The 16,011-nt window shown below is 44.8% G+C and overlaps 1 protein-coding gene across 1 annotated transcript; it reads left to right on the forward strand.

The window, feature by feature from the left end:
- Nucleotides 1-64: 64 nt before the first annotated feature.
- On the forward strand, nucleotides 65-15,679 carry LOC148356928 (ATP-binding cassette sub-family G member 4-like). Its single transcript, XM_088347198.1, has 12 exons — nucleotides 65-194; nucleotides 1,011-1,061; nucleotides 1,131-1,276; nucleotides 1,940-2,063; nucleotides 6,914-7,028; nucleotides 7,092-7,225; nucleotides 8,144-8,245; nucleotides 8,317-8,485; nucleotides 8,559-8,659; nucleotides 12,183-12,341; nucleotides 12,500-12,618; nucleotides 15,191-15,679. Exons 1-12 carry the CDS (start codon nucleotides 72-74, stop codon nucleotides 15,414-15,416), a joined length of 1,569 nt encoding a protein of 522 aa, XP_088203324.1. The 5' UTR covers nucleotides 65-71; the 3' UTR covers nucleotides 15,417-15,679.
- The last annotated feature ends 332 nt before the right edge of the window (nucleotides 15,680-16,011 follow it).

The following is a 16,011-nucleotide window of genomic DNA, read 5'->3' on the forward strand; positions in this document are numbered from 1 at the left end:
GGTATAAAGCAACGCAAGTCCTCCAAATGGGTTTTTCTGCATTGGTCTAAATCCTTCGCAGGGAGACGGGCATGAGGGGCAAAATCCTGGTCAACGGTCATCCCAGAGACTTGAAAAAATTCCAAAAGATGTCCTGCTACATCATGCAAAGCGATGTGCTTATGCCGCACCTATCCACCAAGGAGGCCATGATGGTATATTTATAAAAACTAATAAAGTATTAAAAACAATGGAAAAAGTGCTGAAAATGAAAAAAAATTTCAGAGTCAGAAAAGAGGGTAGGCCCTAACGTTTCACAACAAGCTTTATTGCGGAAGCGGAGAAGTCAGGTGCAGGAAAACAAATTCCAGCGATTTGGCGATCGCTGGGCAGGAGAAGCAGGAAGCCCACGAGATCGTAGCGTGGTCTGAATGCGGAAACGAGTGGAGTAGCCGAGACGGGCGATCGGAGCGTGGTCGATGTGCAAAACTGGGTCAAGTAGCCGGAGCAGGAGATCTGGGCGAGGTTGTTGGACAAAACAGATGAAGTGGTCGGAGACGATTGGGAAGTCAGGGACACACGAGCAGGATAGAAGTGAGGACGGGACAGACAGGATCGATACTGGATACAAGATACGGAATAACGGGGCTTGGATCAGGGATTGATATAAGATACAGGATACTGGACAGGCGGGATCGATAATGAGCAGGATACCGGACAGGATACAGGCTACGGGGCTAAGATCAGGGATCGATACAGGATACGGAACAGACTGGACCCATAGTCAAAACGCTTGCCTTGCAAGTGCGGAGGTTTGTTGATGGACCGACAAGGAGGGAATGAAAGCACTGAGCTTAAATAGGAGGGGAACCAGTCAGGAAACGAGCAGCAACTGGATCCAAATGAGCGAGAAAAGTAAAATAAAGTATTGTCTCAAAACCAGCACTTTCATTTAATAAATTATAAATAAATACATAAATGAATAAATATTGAACCCTAAAAAATGGAACCCCCTGTTTTCTGTATATTAGGTGGCCGCCAATCTGAAACTCAACGAGCCCATGAACGTCAAGAAGAAAATCGTAAGTCTTCCCATGTCAAGTATCGCTTTTGGGATTGTTATGCTGATTACGATTCCTGGTTGGTCACAGGTGAATGAAGTTCTGAGTTCTTTGGGTCTGACCGGCTGCGCTAAAACCCGAACGGACAACTTGTCGGGGGGCCAGTCCAAAAGGTTAGCCATTGGTCTAGAGCTGGTCAACAATCCACCGGTCATGTTCTTGGATGAGCCCATCAGGTATGATGTTCCATGAGGACGTCTTCAATTATTAATTCTCTCAAATTACAAAATCAGCTTTTAAATGTCATTGATTTTGTCCCGTCTTTATTTTCTAATGTTGGAAATAAAGTTTTCATTCATTCAAAGTTTTCAAATGTACCCCAAAATTTCATGTCCAGGATGTTTCATAGTTTTATTGACTGAATTTACTTTTTATACGCTGGATTTGAGTTTCATAGACTGGCTTTAAGTTTTGTTGCCCGGATTTCAGTTAGATGAAAATTAAGGTCTATAAATCTTAAACAGTCAATAAAACTGTAAGCAAGTCATTAAAACTGAGTCTACGAAACTGAAAGGCAGCCTTCAGTAAGGCAGACCAATCAATTACACTGAAATCTAGTCCATAACACTGAAAGCTGGTCTATGAAACTGAGATCTAGTCTCTTAAATTGAAAGCAAGATAATAATACTAAATTTCGTTCAATGAAACGGAATCAAACTGAAAGCTGGTCAATAAGATTAAAAGCCTTTCTATAAAACTGAAAGCCGTTCAGTATAACTGAAAGTCAATCAAAAAAAACTGAAGGCCAGTCTATGAAACTGAAATCAGATTGATATTTCGAGTGAGGTACGTTTTGACTCAGTCTACAATCAGTTTGAATTTGTGCATTTGTGTCTCAGTGGGTTGGACAGCGCAACGTCCATCCAGGTGATCTCTCTCCTAAAATGCCTCGCTAAAGGGGGACGGACCATCATCTGCACCATCCATCAGCCCAGCGGGAACCTCTTTCAAATGTTCGACAAGGTAATAGATTTTGGGTTTAATTCGCTCTTTAAATCATTCATTCATCTGAAGAGATGAGTTTCAAATTTCTATCAAGACCAACACAGTAAGAAAAACCTCTGTGTTTTAAGATCTGAAGTCAAGAGTTTCTGTTACACATGGGGCACCAATATATGGTCAGGCTTGACTTCAGGGAACCTCTTTTTTTAACTTTACCGCATTGAAGTTCAATTGCACCTCCGCTACACTAGGAGGCAGTGACATTCTTAGTGGCAGAGTCTTTTGTTTACATTTAACCTCCACGCAGAACATTAATCACAGGGTATAATCATAGAGTATGAAGTGTAGACATTCAGTGTAGCCTGCGCTCAAGTGACCCAATAAAATAAATAAAAATAACACTGATGCGGGGACAGGTGAGGAGAGACAAGGTTAGGAGACAAACAAAAATATCCTCCCTTAGCACTTCACTGCGACCTTAGAGGGAGCCGAGCAAAGACCGGTGCGCTTGCTATGTTAAAAATATTGGCAGCGGACAGCACAAAGCCAAATAAATTAAGCTGTCACTTAAAGACATTACAACCTAATCACACTGATAAGACGCAGCACGGCTGCGCAGTGGTTAGCACTTGTGCGGCGCAGTTCATGTCATGGGACCCTGTCGTGGGTTCAAATCCAGCTCCAGACTTCCTGTGCAGAGTTTGTATGTTCTCCCCGTGCTTGCGTGGGTTTCTTCCGGGCACTCCGGTTTCCTCCCACGTTCCAAAAACATGCATTTCAGGTGAATTGGCCGGTCCAAATTGTCCCTAGGTGTGTGAATGAGCGAATGAGTGGTCTGTCCCTGTGTGCCCTGTGATTGGCTGGCAACCAGTTCAGGGTGTCCCCTGCCCACTGCCCGGAGATGGCTGGGATGGGCTCCAGCCCCCCCGCGACCCTAATGAGGATAAGCGGTACGGCTGATGAGATGAGATGAAGACGTTGGAGTATTCCTGCAGCGAAAAGATTTGGCATGGTGAAGTGTTACCATTAATATATCCATCCATCCATTGTCTACAACGCTTATCCTCCATAGGGTCACGGGGGCGCTGGAGCCCATCCCAGCTATCTTCGGGCATTGGGCAGGGTCACCCTGAACTGCTTGCCAGCCAGTCGCAGAGCACACAGGGACAGACAATTCGCTCGCTCATTCATACCTAGGGACAATTTGGACCGGCCAATTAACCTAATATGCATGTTTTTGGAATGTGGGAGGAAACTGGAGTACCCGGAGGAAACCCACCCAAGCACGGGGAGAACATGCAAACTCCACACAGGGGGTTCGATCTCATGACCTCAGAACTGTGCCGCACACGTGCTAACCACTGCTCCGCCGTGCTGCCCACCGTTAATATAGAGCATTCTTGATTTAATTCCCACCAATATTATGTAAGGGGGCTTGCACGAGGGAGTTTTTTCTTCCGAGGGCGGGCTTGAAAGAAAATAATTGAGAAGATTAAGGTTAAGGGTGAGCGTTAAGGGTTAATTTGGTGGATTAGGAATTGAGGCATGGGGTTAAGATTAGGACGTCCGGGGTTTGGATTTGGGTTCCTAGGTTAGGGATAGGTGTGACGGTTTGGGGTAATAGGTTCGGGTTAGGGTTACGGGTGTAGGTTAGGAGTTAATAGGTTTAGGGGGTTAACATTAGGTAAGTGGGTTAGGGTTAGAGAGATAGGAGGTTATTGGGGTGGACTTAAGGGTCAGGGTTTCTGGGTTAGTGATAAGGGTTGGAATTTATGGAGTAAGTAATTAGGTTTGTTGGTTAGGTTGCCCCTTGGGTTAAGGGTTGACACTAGGGGTTCAAGTCAGGGAGGTAGGTTTAGGAGTTATTAGGGGGTTATGGTTAGCAGGTTATGGGTTGGCGCTAGAGGGTAGGGATTTGGGTTAGGGATTATGGGTTTAAGCATAGGGGGTTAGTTGCTAAATTAGTTGACTATGGTTAGGGGGTTGGGAGGATGGGGTGATGGTTACTGTGTTCGATTAAGGGGCTTGAGTTCCGACAATCATGTTGATATGTTTCAAAATATTCCACGTGCCATGGAACTCGAGAAATTATTAAGTTAACTTTTTTAAGTTGACTTTTGACGCGATATTCCCTCGAGCTGTGACGTCATTGGATGACAACAGGGAATCAAAACAATTGTGCGTCCCGTTGAAAAACAGACGGCGATCATAGTAATGCATAACACTTACTTCCGCTTGGAATGATGGAAACTTTGCTTACCTTGTCGCTGGGGGACTTCTGACTGATTTGTCCGAGTTGTGTGTTTTGATCATCAAAAGCTGCGTGGGGTAAGTTTACCTGCTGTCGTGAACAGCGTGTGTTCTTTTTTACCTTCGCCTACCTTTTCAGTATGTGATTGCGACTTTTCCTTTTGTGTTTTTCACTGGTTGTTTTGCAATTAATATAGTGTCGTACTGATAGCTCCTCATTAGCGTGGGGATCCCGTAGGCTTCCAGTTTCCGATAGCAGTTGGCTAGCTGCCTAGCCTGCGATGCACATTGTTTTTCCCTGGCCAGTTTTATGTTCCCCCTCGGATGGGTCTGGCCTTGATGCGGCGAGGGGGCTTGCGTGTTCCAGTGACCCTGGAGAGCGATACCGTCGGGAGCTTGCTCCTGGTAGGGTCACCCATGGCGGGCCGGTCTCCGGGGTAGGTTCCAGACAAACAAAGACCCCAGCGTGTTGGTACGCTGTGAGGTGGCAGCCCCACCAACCGACTATCCTGCGGAGGGCTAACAACTCACCCAGGAGAAATCCCCTTTGTTATGAAACTGATCAGAGAAAGAAGCCGGACTGACCAACACGTTAACGGACCCCAGCCTGCCCCCGACCAACGAGTACGGATCGACCTTCGCTGTAAGACCCGTGTCGCCACCTGGAATGTCCAGACACTCCTTCGCCCTGGAGCTGCCACCCTGCTGTCCCGAGAGCTCTGTCGCTATAACATCACCCTGGCAGGGCTCTGTGAAGTACGATGGCAAGGCAATGGTGAAACAACAGCTGGCAACCATTGCTACATCTGGAGTGGCCCCGAGAGCCGGACCGGCCTTTACGGTGGTGCTCTTGCCATTCCAAAAGCCCTCCGGAGGTCCCTCATCAGCTGGACACCAATGAGCGACAGACTACTGTCTGCCCGCTTCCTCCTCCATCACGGCAAGATGACAGTGATCGTCGCCTACGCCCCCACCGATGTCGCTGATGAGGATGCGAAGGACGCGTTCTTTGACCAACTCCACCAGGCTGTCGACCAAGCTACACGACGTCACCATCATCCTCACTGATGCCAACGCCACTCTATCCAGCAATGATCGGTCCCCCGGCTCACCTGTCGGCACCACCTTCGTTGACAGCACAACAAACGAATATGGCAACCGCCGCCTCCTCCTCTGCCACCAAAACAACCTTTGTGTTGCTGACACCTGGTTTCCCCGGAAATGCATCCATCACTGGACGTGGTACAGCCCAGATGGCAGAACCAGGAAGGCATTGGACCACATCCTGAAATCACGACGCTGGAAGTCGTTTGTAACCAACTGCCGGGTGTTCAGAGGAGCACAGCTTGGCAACACAGACCATCGTCTGCTGGTGGCCCAGCTCAAGCTAAAGCTCCGAGTCAACCAGCACAAGACTCTGCCTCGCCCCGACTCCTCCAGACTCAGCGACCCCAACATCGCCGGAGACTTCAGTTGCTCCATCCGCCGCACTCTCGATGCCCTGGCTCCTGACAAGCTGACAGACTGGGCGGCCTTCAAGGAAAGTGTCCTCCAGTCTGCTCACAATGTCCTTGGACGCCCGCGATCCTCCCAGAGAAAGCCCTGGATATCAGAGAGGACACTAAACATCATAGACCAGCGGCGTGAGGCCCGGCTCCGAGGCGACCTCACGGAGTATCGGAGACTGAACCGCCTGCGCAATGTGGCCATTGCTGAAGATAAGGAGAGGTTTTGGCAGACAGAAGCCCAACAGCTTGAGTCCGCGGCCAACAACAACAACATGAGCCGCGTATTCAGTCTACTACGCCAAGCCCGTAGCGGCCCACACATAAAGACAGCGCTGGTAAAAGACTCAGACGGCAACCTCATCATGACAGAAGCCAACTGCTTTGTTTGTAGGAATAATCAATCAATCAGGTTTATGTTTGTTGTCATGTCATGTTTCATTTCATTTCATTTCATGGTAGTTTTTTGTTATTGGCTTTGGTTATCCTGGTTGCTTACTGCATGTTAATTTCTGTATGTTTCGTTTTTGCCGATCGGTCCCGGTTGTCATTTTAGCAGCCAGCTAGCCTTCCGTGTACCTGACTACCTAGCCTTTTAGCACACTTATTTTTGCCAGTGTGCCGCATTTTGGCTGCTCGCCTTTTGTTGTACCATTGCTGCACCCGCCTGCGACACAACGCCTAAGCATTTCTCACAAAAATTACCAGAACCGCGCTTATAAAACTAAAAACCTTTTTCACTAATTATGTAAACCAATATGGTGACTGGCTTGCTTTGGTGCTGGTGTTCTTCACGTGACGTCACAGCTCAGGTTTTCAAAGACGAGACTGACTGTTTTCAAAATGCATTATCTCGAAAAAAATTGGAATATGCCAATGAAATATACTGTATATAGATATAATGCCAAAAACATGTCTTATTTTCTCACATTTTAGATGTTTTAGAATTTGGGTATCCCTTTAAGGGGTGAAAGATAAAGGTTAGTAGTGAGGGGAGTTGGCTAGGGTTAAAGGGTTAGGGTTTGTGAGGTTGGGGGAGGGAAGCAGCTGCGGTACCCGTGCTTTGTTTAAAACTTGGCACCTTACAAACTGAAGTTGCTCTCTTCTTCCCATCAGTTGTACATCCTGAGTCAAGGCCAATGCATCTACCAGGGGACGGTGCAACACTTGATCCCTCACCTGAGCCAACTCAACCTGGTTTGCCCTCAGTATTACAACCCGGCCGATTTCAGTGAGTGTTGCGAGAACCCGTCTCCTTTCTTCGGCCTGTTATTACCCCGGTTTGCCCCTTCAGTCATCGAAGTAGCGACTGGGACGCACGGGGACATGCACGCCATCTTGTTCGAGGCGGCACAAGGGAGTCAATGTTGTGAGGACAGCAAGAGAAACTTGGGGGGAGAGGACGCTCACTCCTCCGATAGCGAATTGGTAAGACATCCCGAAGACTTGGAACAGTTCTAGATTTCAGATGTCAGAAAAAACATTTTTTTTAAGTTCATGATTTGTATTTGAATTACTTGAATTTAGATGCTACTGAGGATAATCAGTGCCGAGTGTGGAAGGATGGATGGATGGAAAAAATAAATGTGTATAAAAAAGATGAAATAAATAATACATTATTTCAAACAATGTAATATAATATTATGCTAAACAAAAAATGAAAAATTATCTTTAAATAAAAAGTAAAAATAAAATGAAAAACTATAGTTAGAAAATGTATTAAACAATAAATAGCAAAAATGATACAATATAATACAGTGATAAAAATATGGAATTGAATTTAAAAATGGAAGATAAAATAACGTGTTTTATTTTTTTAAAATGAAAAAAAGTTGTAAAAATACATGTTGCATACATTTTAGAAGAATGAGAAATGGAAGATGAGAATAAATGAATAAAATAATAAATTATATGTATAGAACATATATAATATTATTGATGAAAATGAGTTACTTATTGGGTTTTTTGAATTACAGGATTAAAAGAAAATGTAAAAATGAAAAAAAAAGTATTTGGGAAATGAAAACGTTGCAATTTAATCATGCATTCAAGCAGAAAAAATTTATACATCAATAAACAATATTAGAATGAGTAGATAATAAATAAATTAAGCAAAGAATGTAAACTTAAAAAAAAAAAATGAACCACAAAATTAATGTAAAAATTTAGAAATAATTATATAAAATAAAATTATTCTTTTTTGCTATGATATTTCAATCAGTAAAAAAATGAACTAAAAATATTTTTCAAAATAACTGATTCAAAAATTAAAGAAATAATAGAATTAGATTAAATAACTCCCCCCAAAAGCTAAAAAAGTTCTTTGATAAACATTTCTTTCTGCAGTCATTGGCTCCCCTGCCCAATGCTCGAGACTTTGCCACCAGTACCTTGCAACAGTTCTACATCCTCCTCAAAAGAAACCTGGTATCCATATGCAGAGACGCAGTAAGACTTTTCCGTCCCAAAGAGTTCTGAGACTATTGTGAGGATTGTGATTCAGGTTACGGTTTTTGAAGGTTCTGACCCACCTCCAAGTGGCCTCCCACATTGTGATCGGCATCTTGATCGGTCTCCTTTACCTCGATATCGGAAACGACGCCCAACACGCCTTCAACAACACCGGCTTCCTTTTCTTCTCTATGCTGTTCCTGATGTTTGGCGCCCTGATGCCAACCGTCCTCACTTGTGAGAAATGCAGAAGGTGGAGGGACTCATTAAGGTGGCACGCTTAGAACCAATTGGGTTTTTTGTTGTCCAGTTCCTCTGGAGATGTCGGTTTTTGTCAGGGAACATTTGAACTCCTGGTACAGCCTCAATGCCTACTACATGGCCAAAAGCTGTGCGGACATCCCCTTTCAGGTAAGATTTGCAGCACCTTGTTTTTATGGGACCGATGGTTGTGTACCCTCCCGGAACTTTTCAGTTTATCCTTTGCTATGGACTTGTTCTTTCTTCTCCTCTCTTTCTTTCTTTCATTTTCCTTCCTTTCTTTCTTTCTTTCTTTCATTTTCCTTTCTTTCTTTCTTTCTTTCTTTCTTTCTTTCTTTCTTTCTTTCTTTCTTTCTTTCTTTCTTTCTGCATTTTTATTCCATTTGCCAAGTTTCCTGGAATTTTCTTATCCTTTTTGCCATTTTACTGGATTTTTTGATCTGCCTTTTGAACCCTGTTTTTTTATTCTGCCTTCCCCTCCTGGGGATTTTCTCTTTCTGGATTTGGTCTTTACTTTCCAGATTTTATTATTTCCACTGGATTTTTCTTTCTGACCTTCTTATGGATTTTCCCATATTTTCCTTCTGTCTTTCTGCCCCTTTTGGGTATTTTATCCCATTTATCAGCTGTTTTTTTCTGGATTTTATATCCACCTAACTGCCTATTTTGCTGGATTTTTATGGTTACATGTATTTTTCCAAGTTTACCTATCTGCCCCTTTACTGTATTTTTCAAGCAGTCTATTGCCCCTTTCTGGATTGTTCTGTGTATCTGACTGTCCTTTTTCTGAATATGTCCTTTACCTTTTTGCCCTTTTTGGAGAAAAAAATCGTCCTTTCTGTGGATCTGTATCCCCTTTCCTCATTTAACCATCTATTTATGTGATCTCTTTCTGGATTTTTATCCCTTTCTGCTTTTGTATCTGGATTTTCTTTGTACATGTAATGGATTTTTTTTATTCCTCAAATGACACTTTTTCTGCAATTTTCTGTCCCTCCGAATACTTTTTTTCAGGATTTTCATTATATCTTTCTTCCGTTTTGTGTCAGAGACCAGAAACGGAGACAGGAGCCACTTGCGTTTGTTTTACTAAGCTTTATTTAGAAGGAGGAAAGGGCTTACACCGGGTACCCGATCGCTTTGAACGCGGAAGTGGCACTTCCGTGGTGAGCGAAGGCAGTGTTGATAGCGGGGAAAGAACATGGCCAGGACGGTTAAGCAGAAATGTAATCGGGTTCATAAACTGCTCCACGAGACGCGTCAGGAAAGGAAGCTACTGGTCCGGGCTGCCCCCGGGTTGCAGGACAGTCATGCCCCCATTGGAGAACCTCTGATCGTAGGCCCCCCCGGAACGAACAGTCGCCCTTCAGGACAGATACTGGGGCCTGCTTGATCCTGGAGCCCCTTCGTGACCCGGTCCTCGATGTCCCAGGTGAGCGTAGCTACCACACGGGAAGCAAGGAGGATGGCAGCCGGAACCCGGGGTAGATTGTCCTCCTTCTGGAACTGACGGGAGAGGGCGTCGGGCTTGACATTACGGGACCCCGGGCGGTAGGAAAGGGTGAAGTTGAACCGGGCGAAGAACAAGGACCAACGGGATTGTCGCAGATTCATGCGCTTCGCCGAGCGGATTTATTGTAGGTTTTTGAGATCAGTTCATACCAGGAACGGAACGGAACCCCCCCCAATGCCACCATTCCTCCAGCGGCAGTTTTATTGCGAACAGTTCTCTGTCTCCCACGTCGTAGTTTCACTCAGTAGTGGACAAGCGCCGTGTGGTCCTCGGCCGACCTCTGGGACAAGACCGCACCAACCCCAACATCCGAGGCATCCACTTTTACCACGAGTTGACGTTCGGGGTCAGGCACCTGGAGAATGGGTGCAATGGAAAAGTGGGCCTCGAGGGTGGTGAAGGAGTATTTGGCCACTATAGACCATCGGAACGGCTCCTTGGGACTAGTGAGAGCCGTGAGGGGGGCTGCCACCGAACTGTAATTCCTAATGAAGAGGCGGTAGAAGTTGACAAACCCGAGGAACTGCTGGAGTTTCTTGCAGCAGTCGGGGACGGGCCAGAAGGTAGGTGACTGTCGATTCCTTGAAGCCTCCCCTCCGCCATGATTTTTCCTAGGAAGGCCACGATCTTGGCGTGGAACTCAAACTTTTCACCCTTGACGAAGAGCAAGTTCTCCAGGAGACGACGAAGGATGAGCTGGACGTGTTGCGTTAGGATGTCATCCAGGTAAAAGAAACACGAACCGGTTAAGCACGTCACGCAGCACGTCGTTGATGAGAGACTGGAAGACGGCGGGGGCATTGGGCTAGCCGAAGGGCATGACCAAATACTCGTAGTAGGGTTGTTGAATGCTGTCTTTCACTCGTCGCCCTCCCGGATATGAACCAGATGAGAAGCATTGCGGTGTTCTAGTTTGTTGAATACCGTGGCCCCCTAAAGCAGTTCGAAGGAGAAGGAGAGAGGAGGTAAGAGGTAAGGCGGAGCGTGGGACACCAACTCGTCTTTCATATAGTCTGCCAAGCTGTGGAAGTAGGTGTCTACTAACGCCTCCGCGTTCCAATTACTCTAGCTTGCTAACGTCCGAAAGTCGATCGAAAAGTCGGCGATCGTGCGCCTCACCTGGCACATGTTCATCAGCGATCTCGACGAGTCAGCTGATGAGGATCCCGTGTCGAACACCTTGAGGATCTCCTGGGCCATGAGATCGAACGAGGAACACGCGGCTGATCCCCGTTCAAATTCTGCCGTTCCCCAGGGTTGACCCCTTCCGGACAAGTGGTTGATAGTAAAAGCCACCTTAGCCGCTTCGGATGCGAAGTTACGGGGTAGCAAGTCGAAAATGAGCCGTCAGTTTACGAGGAATGCGCGTACTTGAGCGGGATCGCCACAAAATTTCTCCGGAGCACCCACTCGCGGCTCCACCACTCCCATGGCGGGCATGTTAGGAAACTGCATGGCCGGGGAACGCGGTGGCATGCTCGGGGTGGAATTACTGGGGGGTGGAGCTGATGACGTCAGTTGTCTTGACAGCAGCTCCGACAACTTTGTCACTTGCTTGTGCAAGAGGTGTTGATGTTGCTGGACTTGTTGCAGGAGAGTGGCGACGTCACTCAAGACTCGTTGGACCGCCCCCTCGGCGCAATGGTCATCAGGGTTAGGGTTAGGGTTAGGGTTAGGGTTAGGGTCTCCGAGTTTTTTTTCCTTTTTGCTGATTATCCAGACATTCTATCCATCTAACTAGCCTTTGTGCTGGATATTTCTATGTATCAGCCTTTTTTATGGGAGTTTCTATCTGATTTTTTCTGGATTTTTCCGTCTTCGCCTTTACTGGATTTTTCTGTCAATCTTATTACCTCTTTTCTGCATTTTCTCGTTAGCCACTCTTTTTTGCTGGATATTTCTATCTTTGTGCCTTTTCCCCCCTTATTTTAGATCTGTTGTTTCCTTCTGGGTTATCCTATTTGCCCCATTTCTAGATATTTATATATGTCTAGTTGCCCTTGAATGTTTTTTTCTAGCAGGCTAACTGTTTTGCTGGATTTTTCTATCCGCCTTTTCAGATATTCTATCTATCTGTCTTGTGGCACCAGGAAGAGGCCAAAAAGAATGAATTCTGTAGTAATATTAGTAAACGAGTACAAATATGATAATCTCTTGCAGATTATCTGTCCAGTCCTGTACTGCAGCATCGTTTACTGGATGACGAGCCAGCCTCCAGAAGCGATTCGGTTCCTGCTGTTCCTGGCCTTGTCCACAGCCATCCCGATGGTGGCGCAGTCCCTAGGGCTGCTCATCGGGGTGGTGTCTCCTTCACCACAGGTCGATCTATCTATAAATAGAAAATCCGGATCCGGAAAAGGAAAATGGTGGATCAAAAAAACCTAAAAAAGACAGTCACCTTCCGGATCTGGTTTCGCTATCGTTAGAGGCTTCTCTTTAATTCATTTGATTTCTTTGTCATCAATGATAACTCCCAGGTGGCGACCTTCGCTGGACCGATCACAGCCATCCCCATCATCCTTTTTTCTGGCTTTTTTGTGAATTTCAGCACTATTCCGTACTACCTGCAGTGGACCTCCTACGTCTCCTATGTCAGGTTACTTTGGCACCTTATTAATGAACTTCCATTTCTGAATTAGTTTCTTTTTTAATAAACTCATATTAAATAAAATACGCAACTACAACAAATAATATTAAAAACAAAGAAAAGCAACTAAAAACAACAAAAAAATAACATACTTGACTAAAAGAAATTTATGACTTTATATTTAATTACAAAAAATGTTAAACTTGAATTAGATATTTATCTACCTAACCTGGTCATAATCCCTCGAGATGAGTGATTGACAGCACGACAAACACACAAAAACAAAGAAAAGAAAAAGTAGTAAAAACACAAAATATTTGACCATGGCCAACCCGAATGCCCATACACCCAAACAAGTTAAGCCCCTCAGCACCCAAGTTGGTCATGCTTTTGTCCCTCCAGATGAAACGGGACACAAGAAAGCGGCCACGTCACTCGGGTCAGGGTGACACAACACACTCTTCTGTTTAACAGCAGGGCCCAACAGCTTTCACCGGTTTACCCCTGCCGCATCATACAGGTGCCCTGCCCATCCCTTAGGAAGCGTCCAAACATCCCACTATCCTTTCACAACACCTGTCCACTCATTCCTATCACCAACAAGGGATCTAGCTTCCACTACCTTTAGACCTCTTTCCTTCAGTGCACTCATAAAACCATCCATCCACGTCACTCGCGGCTTTCCTTTTGGTCTCCTTCCATTTACTTCTGCTCTGTAGATTCTCTTCAACATTCACTCCTCATCCATCCTCTCCATGTGTCTAAACCACCCAAGTACTCTCTTATCCACACGCTTGCTCAATTTCACTTCGACTCCAGTTCCGTCTCTCACGATTTAATTTCTCATTCTATCCAATCCTGTAACATACTCCTCAAACACTTAATGTCAAAAACATTTTAATTCATTCTCAAATATCCATTCGGGCTCCAAGTCTCTGCACCATACTACACGGTTGACACATTTCTCATTCAGTCCCCTCTTAACATCCGTACTCATACTCTTGTTGCTCATCACTCTCCTCAGAGCACCCAAAACCTAGCTTCCTTGATTCACTCTGTGCAAAGCCTCACACTCCATTCCACCAACTGCAGCCACATCACAACCCAAGTTCCTAAAGCTTTCAACTTCTTCCAGCACCTGTCGATGCAACCTTATTTCTAACGCCATGCTCACAACATCACTGTGAACACTTCATCACCTTACTGTTCCCAACAATCGCCAATAACTTACACCTATCACACACTCTTCCAAACTCCATCACCAAACTTCTCTTAATGTTTCTTCAGAATCAGCCATAAGCGCTGTGTCATCTGCAAACAACTGACTTACCTGCCACACCGTTCCAATGTTATCCATCCATCATCTCTCCACCTCTGCCAAATACTCTTGCATTCACCTCTCACCACGCCATCCATGTACACATTAAACTGCCATGGTGACATCACACACCCCTGTCTCAGACCAGTCAACACAGGGAACCACTCACTTGTCTCACTCCCTACTCTTACACATGTTCTGCTGTTCACATAAAAACTCTTCAATGCTTCCAACAACATTCTACCCACTCCATACATTACCATCACCTGCCACAACACCTCTCCATCTACTGTCATACTTCTTTTTCAAACAAACATCCTTACATTTTGCAAAATATTTCTCACGCACCTGTCTTACTGCAAACACCTGATCCAAACATCCTCTTCCTATCCTGAAACCACTCTGCTCCTCCATCACCACCTCCTCTGTTCTTCCTCTCACTCTCTTAATCAAGACTTTTCCATACAGCTTACCCAGCACAGACAACAAACTGATACCTCTCGAATTGCTACATTCATACGTACTTACTTACTCACCTTTACCCTTATACAATGGCACCACACATACACAACACCAATCAACAGGAACCACACCATTAAAAAGCATACATTCAACAAGCATACTAACCATTCAACCATAGCCGTGCCACCTTTGTTCAAGCATCCAGCAGTACAACCATCCGACCCAGGCGCCTTCCAATCTTTCATTTCTTTCACTGCCTCTTGCACCTCCTATGTTTCCACAGGCTTTACATTGAAACCACCCAACATTGTTATTTTCCTCACACCACCGATCGCCTCGACTCTCTCCTCTCTCCCGTCCTCCACATTCAGCAACTCCTCAAAATACTCTGCCCATCTCGTCCTGACTGCACTACCCCAAAACCAGCAATCTACCTATCTAAATTAACTGGAATAAATGATATCATATGTTATTCTAAAAAAATATAATTAAAATAAAACATTTACACTAAAAGAAGTAAAAAAAATGAGTGAATATAATAGATTGTAACAAATAATTAAAACAATTAACTTGAATTTAAACATGTTCTTGTGCTGCATCGTCCTCAATACGACTACATCAATTCGATTCTGGGGGAAAATAAAACAAATAACGCGAAACAAAAAAGTATAAACTAAGGGAATTATTTGTGGTTCTGGATTGGCGGTCTTTTGTCAAAGAGATCCAGCCCGTCTCGATCTCTGGCCCATCTGGTTCTCTGGCCCGGTTATGTGAGTTGCAAACCCTATCTTTCCCTCTCAGGTACGGCTTTGAGGGCGTGATCCTGTCCATTTACGGCATGAACCGAAGCGATCTTCAGTGCGACGTGGAGCAATGTAATTTCCAGGACCCGCAACAAATTATACACTTGCTGGACGTGGAGGACGCCAAACTCTACGTGGATTTCATCGTCTTGGGAATTTTTTTTCTTCTCATCCGCGTGGCCACCTATTTGTTCCTGCGCTACAAAATATCCTCCAATCGCTGACCTATGCTAATGACCATTAGCCGTTGTTTGTGCACGTAACTCGAGTGAAATTCTTGAAAAAGTCACAGTTTTTGCTTTGCTTTTTCCTGGTTCAGGCAAGCGTTATTGTTTTAATCTCATCTCCTTTAGATGATATTATGTCCTTGCTTTCCGGATTCCCGTAAAGAGAATTGCTCGTGATGGTTTTTTATCTTTTGTAGAATATAGCCTGACACATAGTTTGTCATGCACGTGACAAAAATAAAAACCTTGAAAAAGTCAAATTTGTCCTCTCTCTGGCAAAGATGTGTTGATGAATGCTTTTAGCTTCTCTCGTTAGATTATTGTAATTTCCTGCTCACTGCGTCCCTAAAAATAGGTCATTGTAATTCTCTGCTTCTTGGACTCCGCAAAAATAGATTCTGTCAATTTTTCAGGTCTGAGGAATCCCGAAAAAAGTGTATTTCCCTTCTCTCTGGAATCCCCAGAAATAGGTTATTTTAATTCGGTCTGATGAAGCCTTGCCGAGACTCCCCAGAAATAGATTTGTATTACCGGTTCTGAAGACTCTTGAAATTTTGATTATTCTCATACCCTGCTCGCTGGATTTTTCAAA

This window comes from Urocampus carinirostris, chromosome 11 (assembly GCF_059441175.1).
Source record: "Urocampus carinirostris isolate Australia breed hairy pipefish chromosome 11, RoL_Ucar_1.0, whole genome shotgun sequence".
Classification (NCBI taxonomy): domain Eukaryota; kingdom Metazoa; phylum Chordata; class Actinopteri; order Syngnathiformes; family Syngnathidae; genus Urocampus; species Urocampus carinirostris.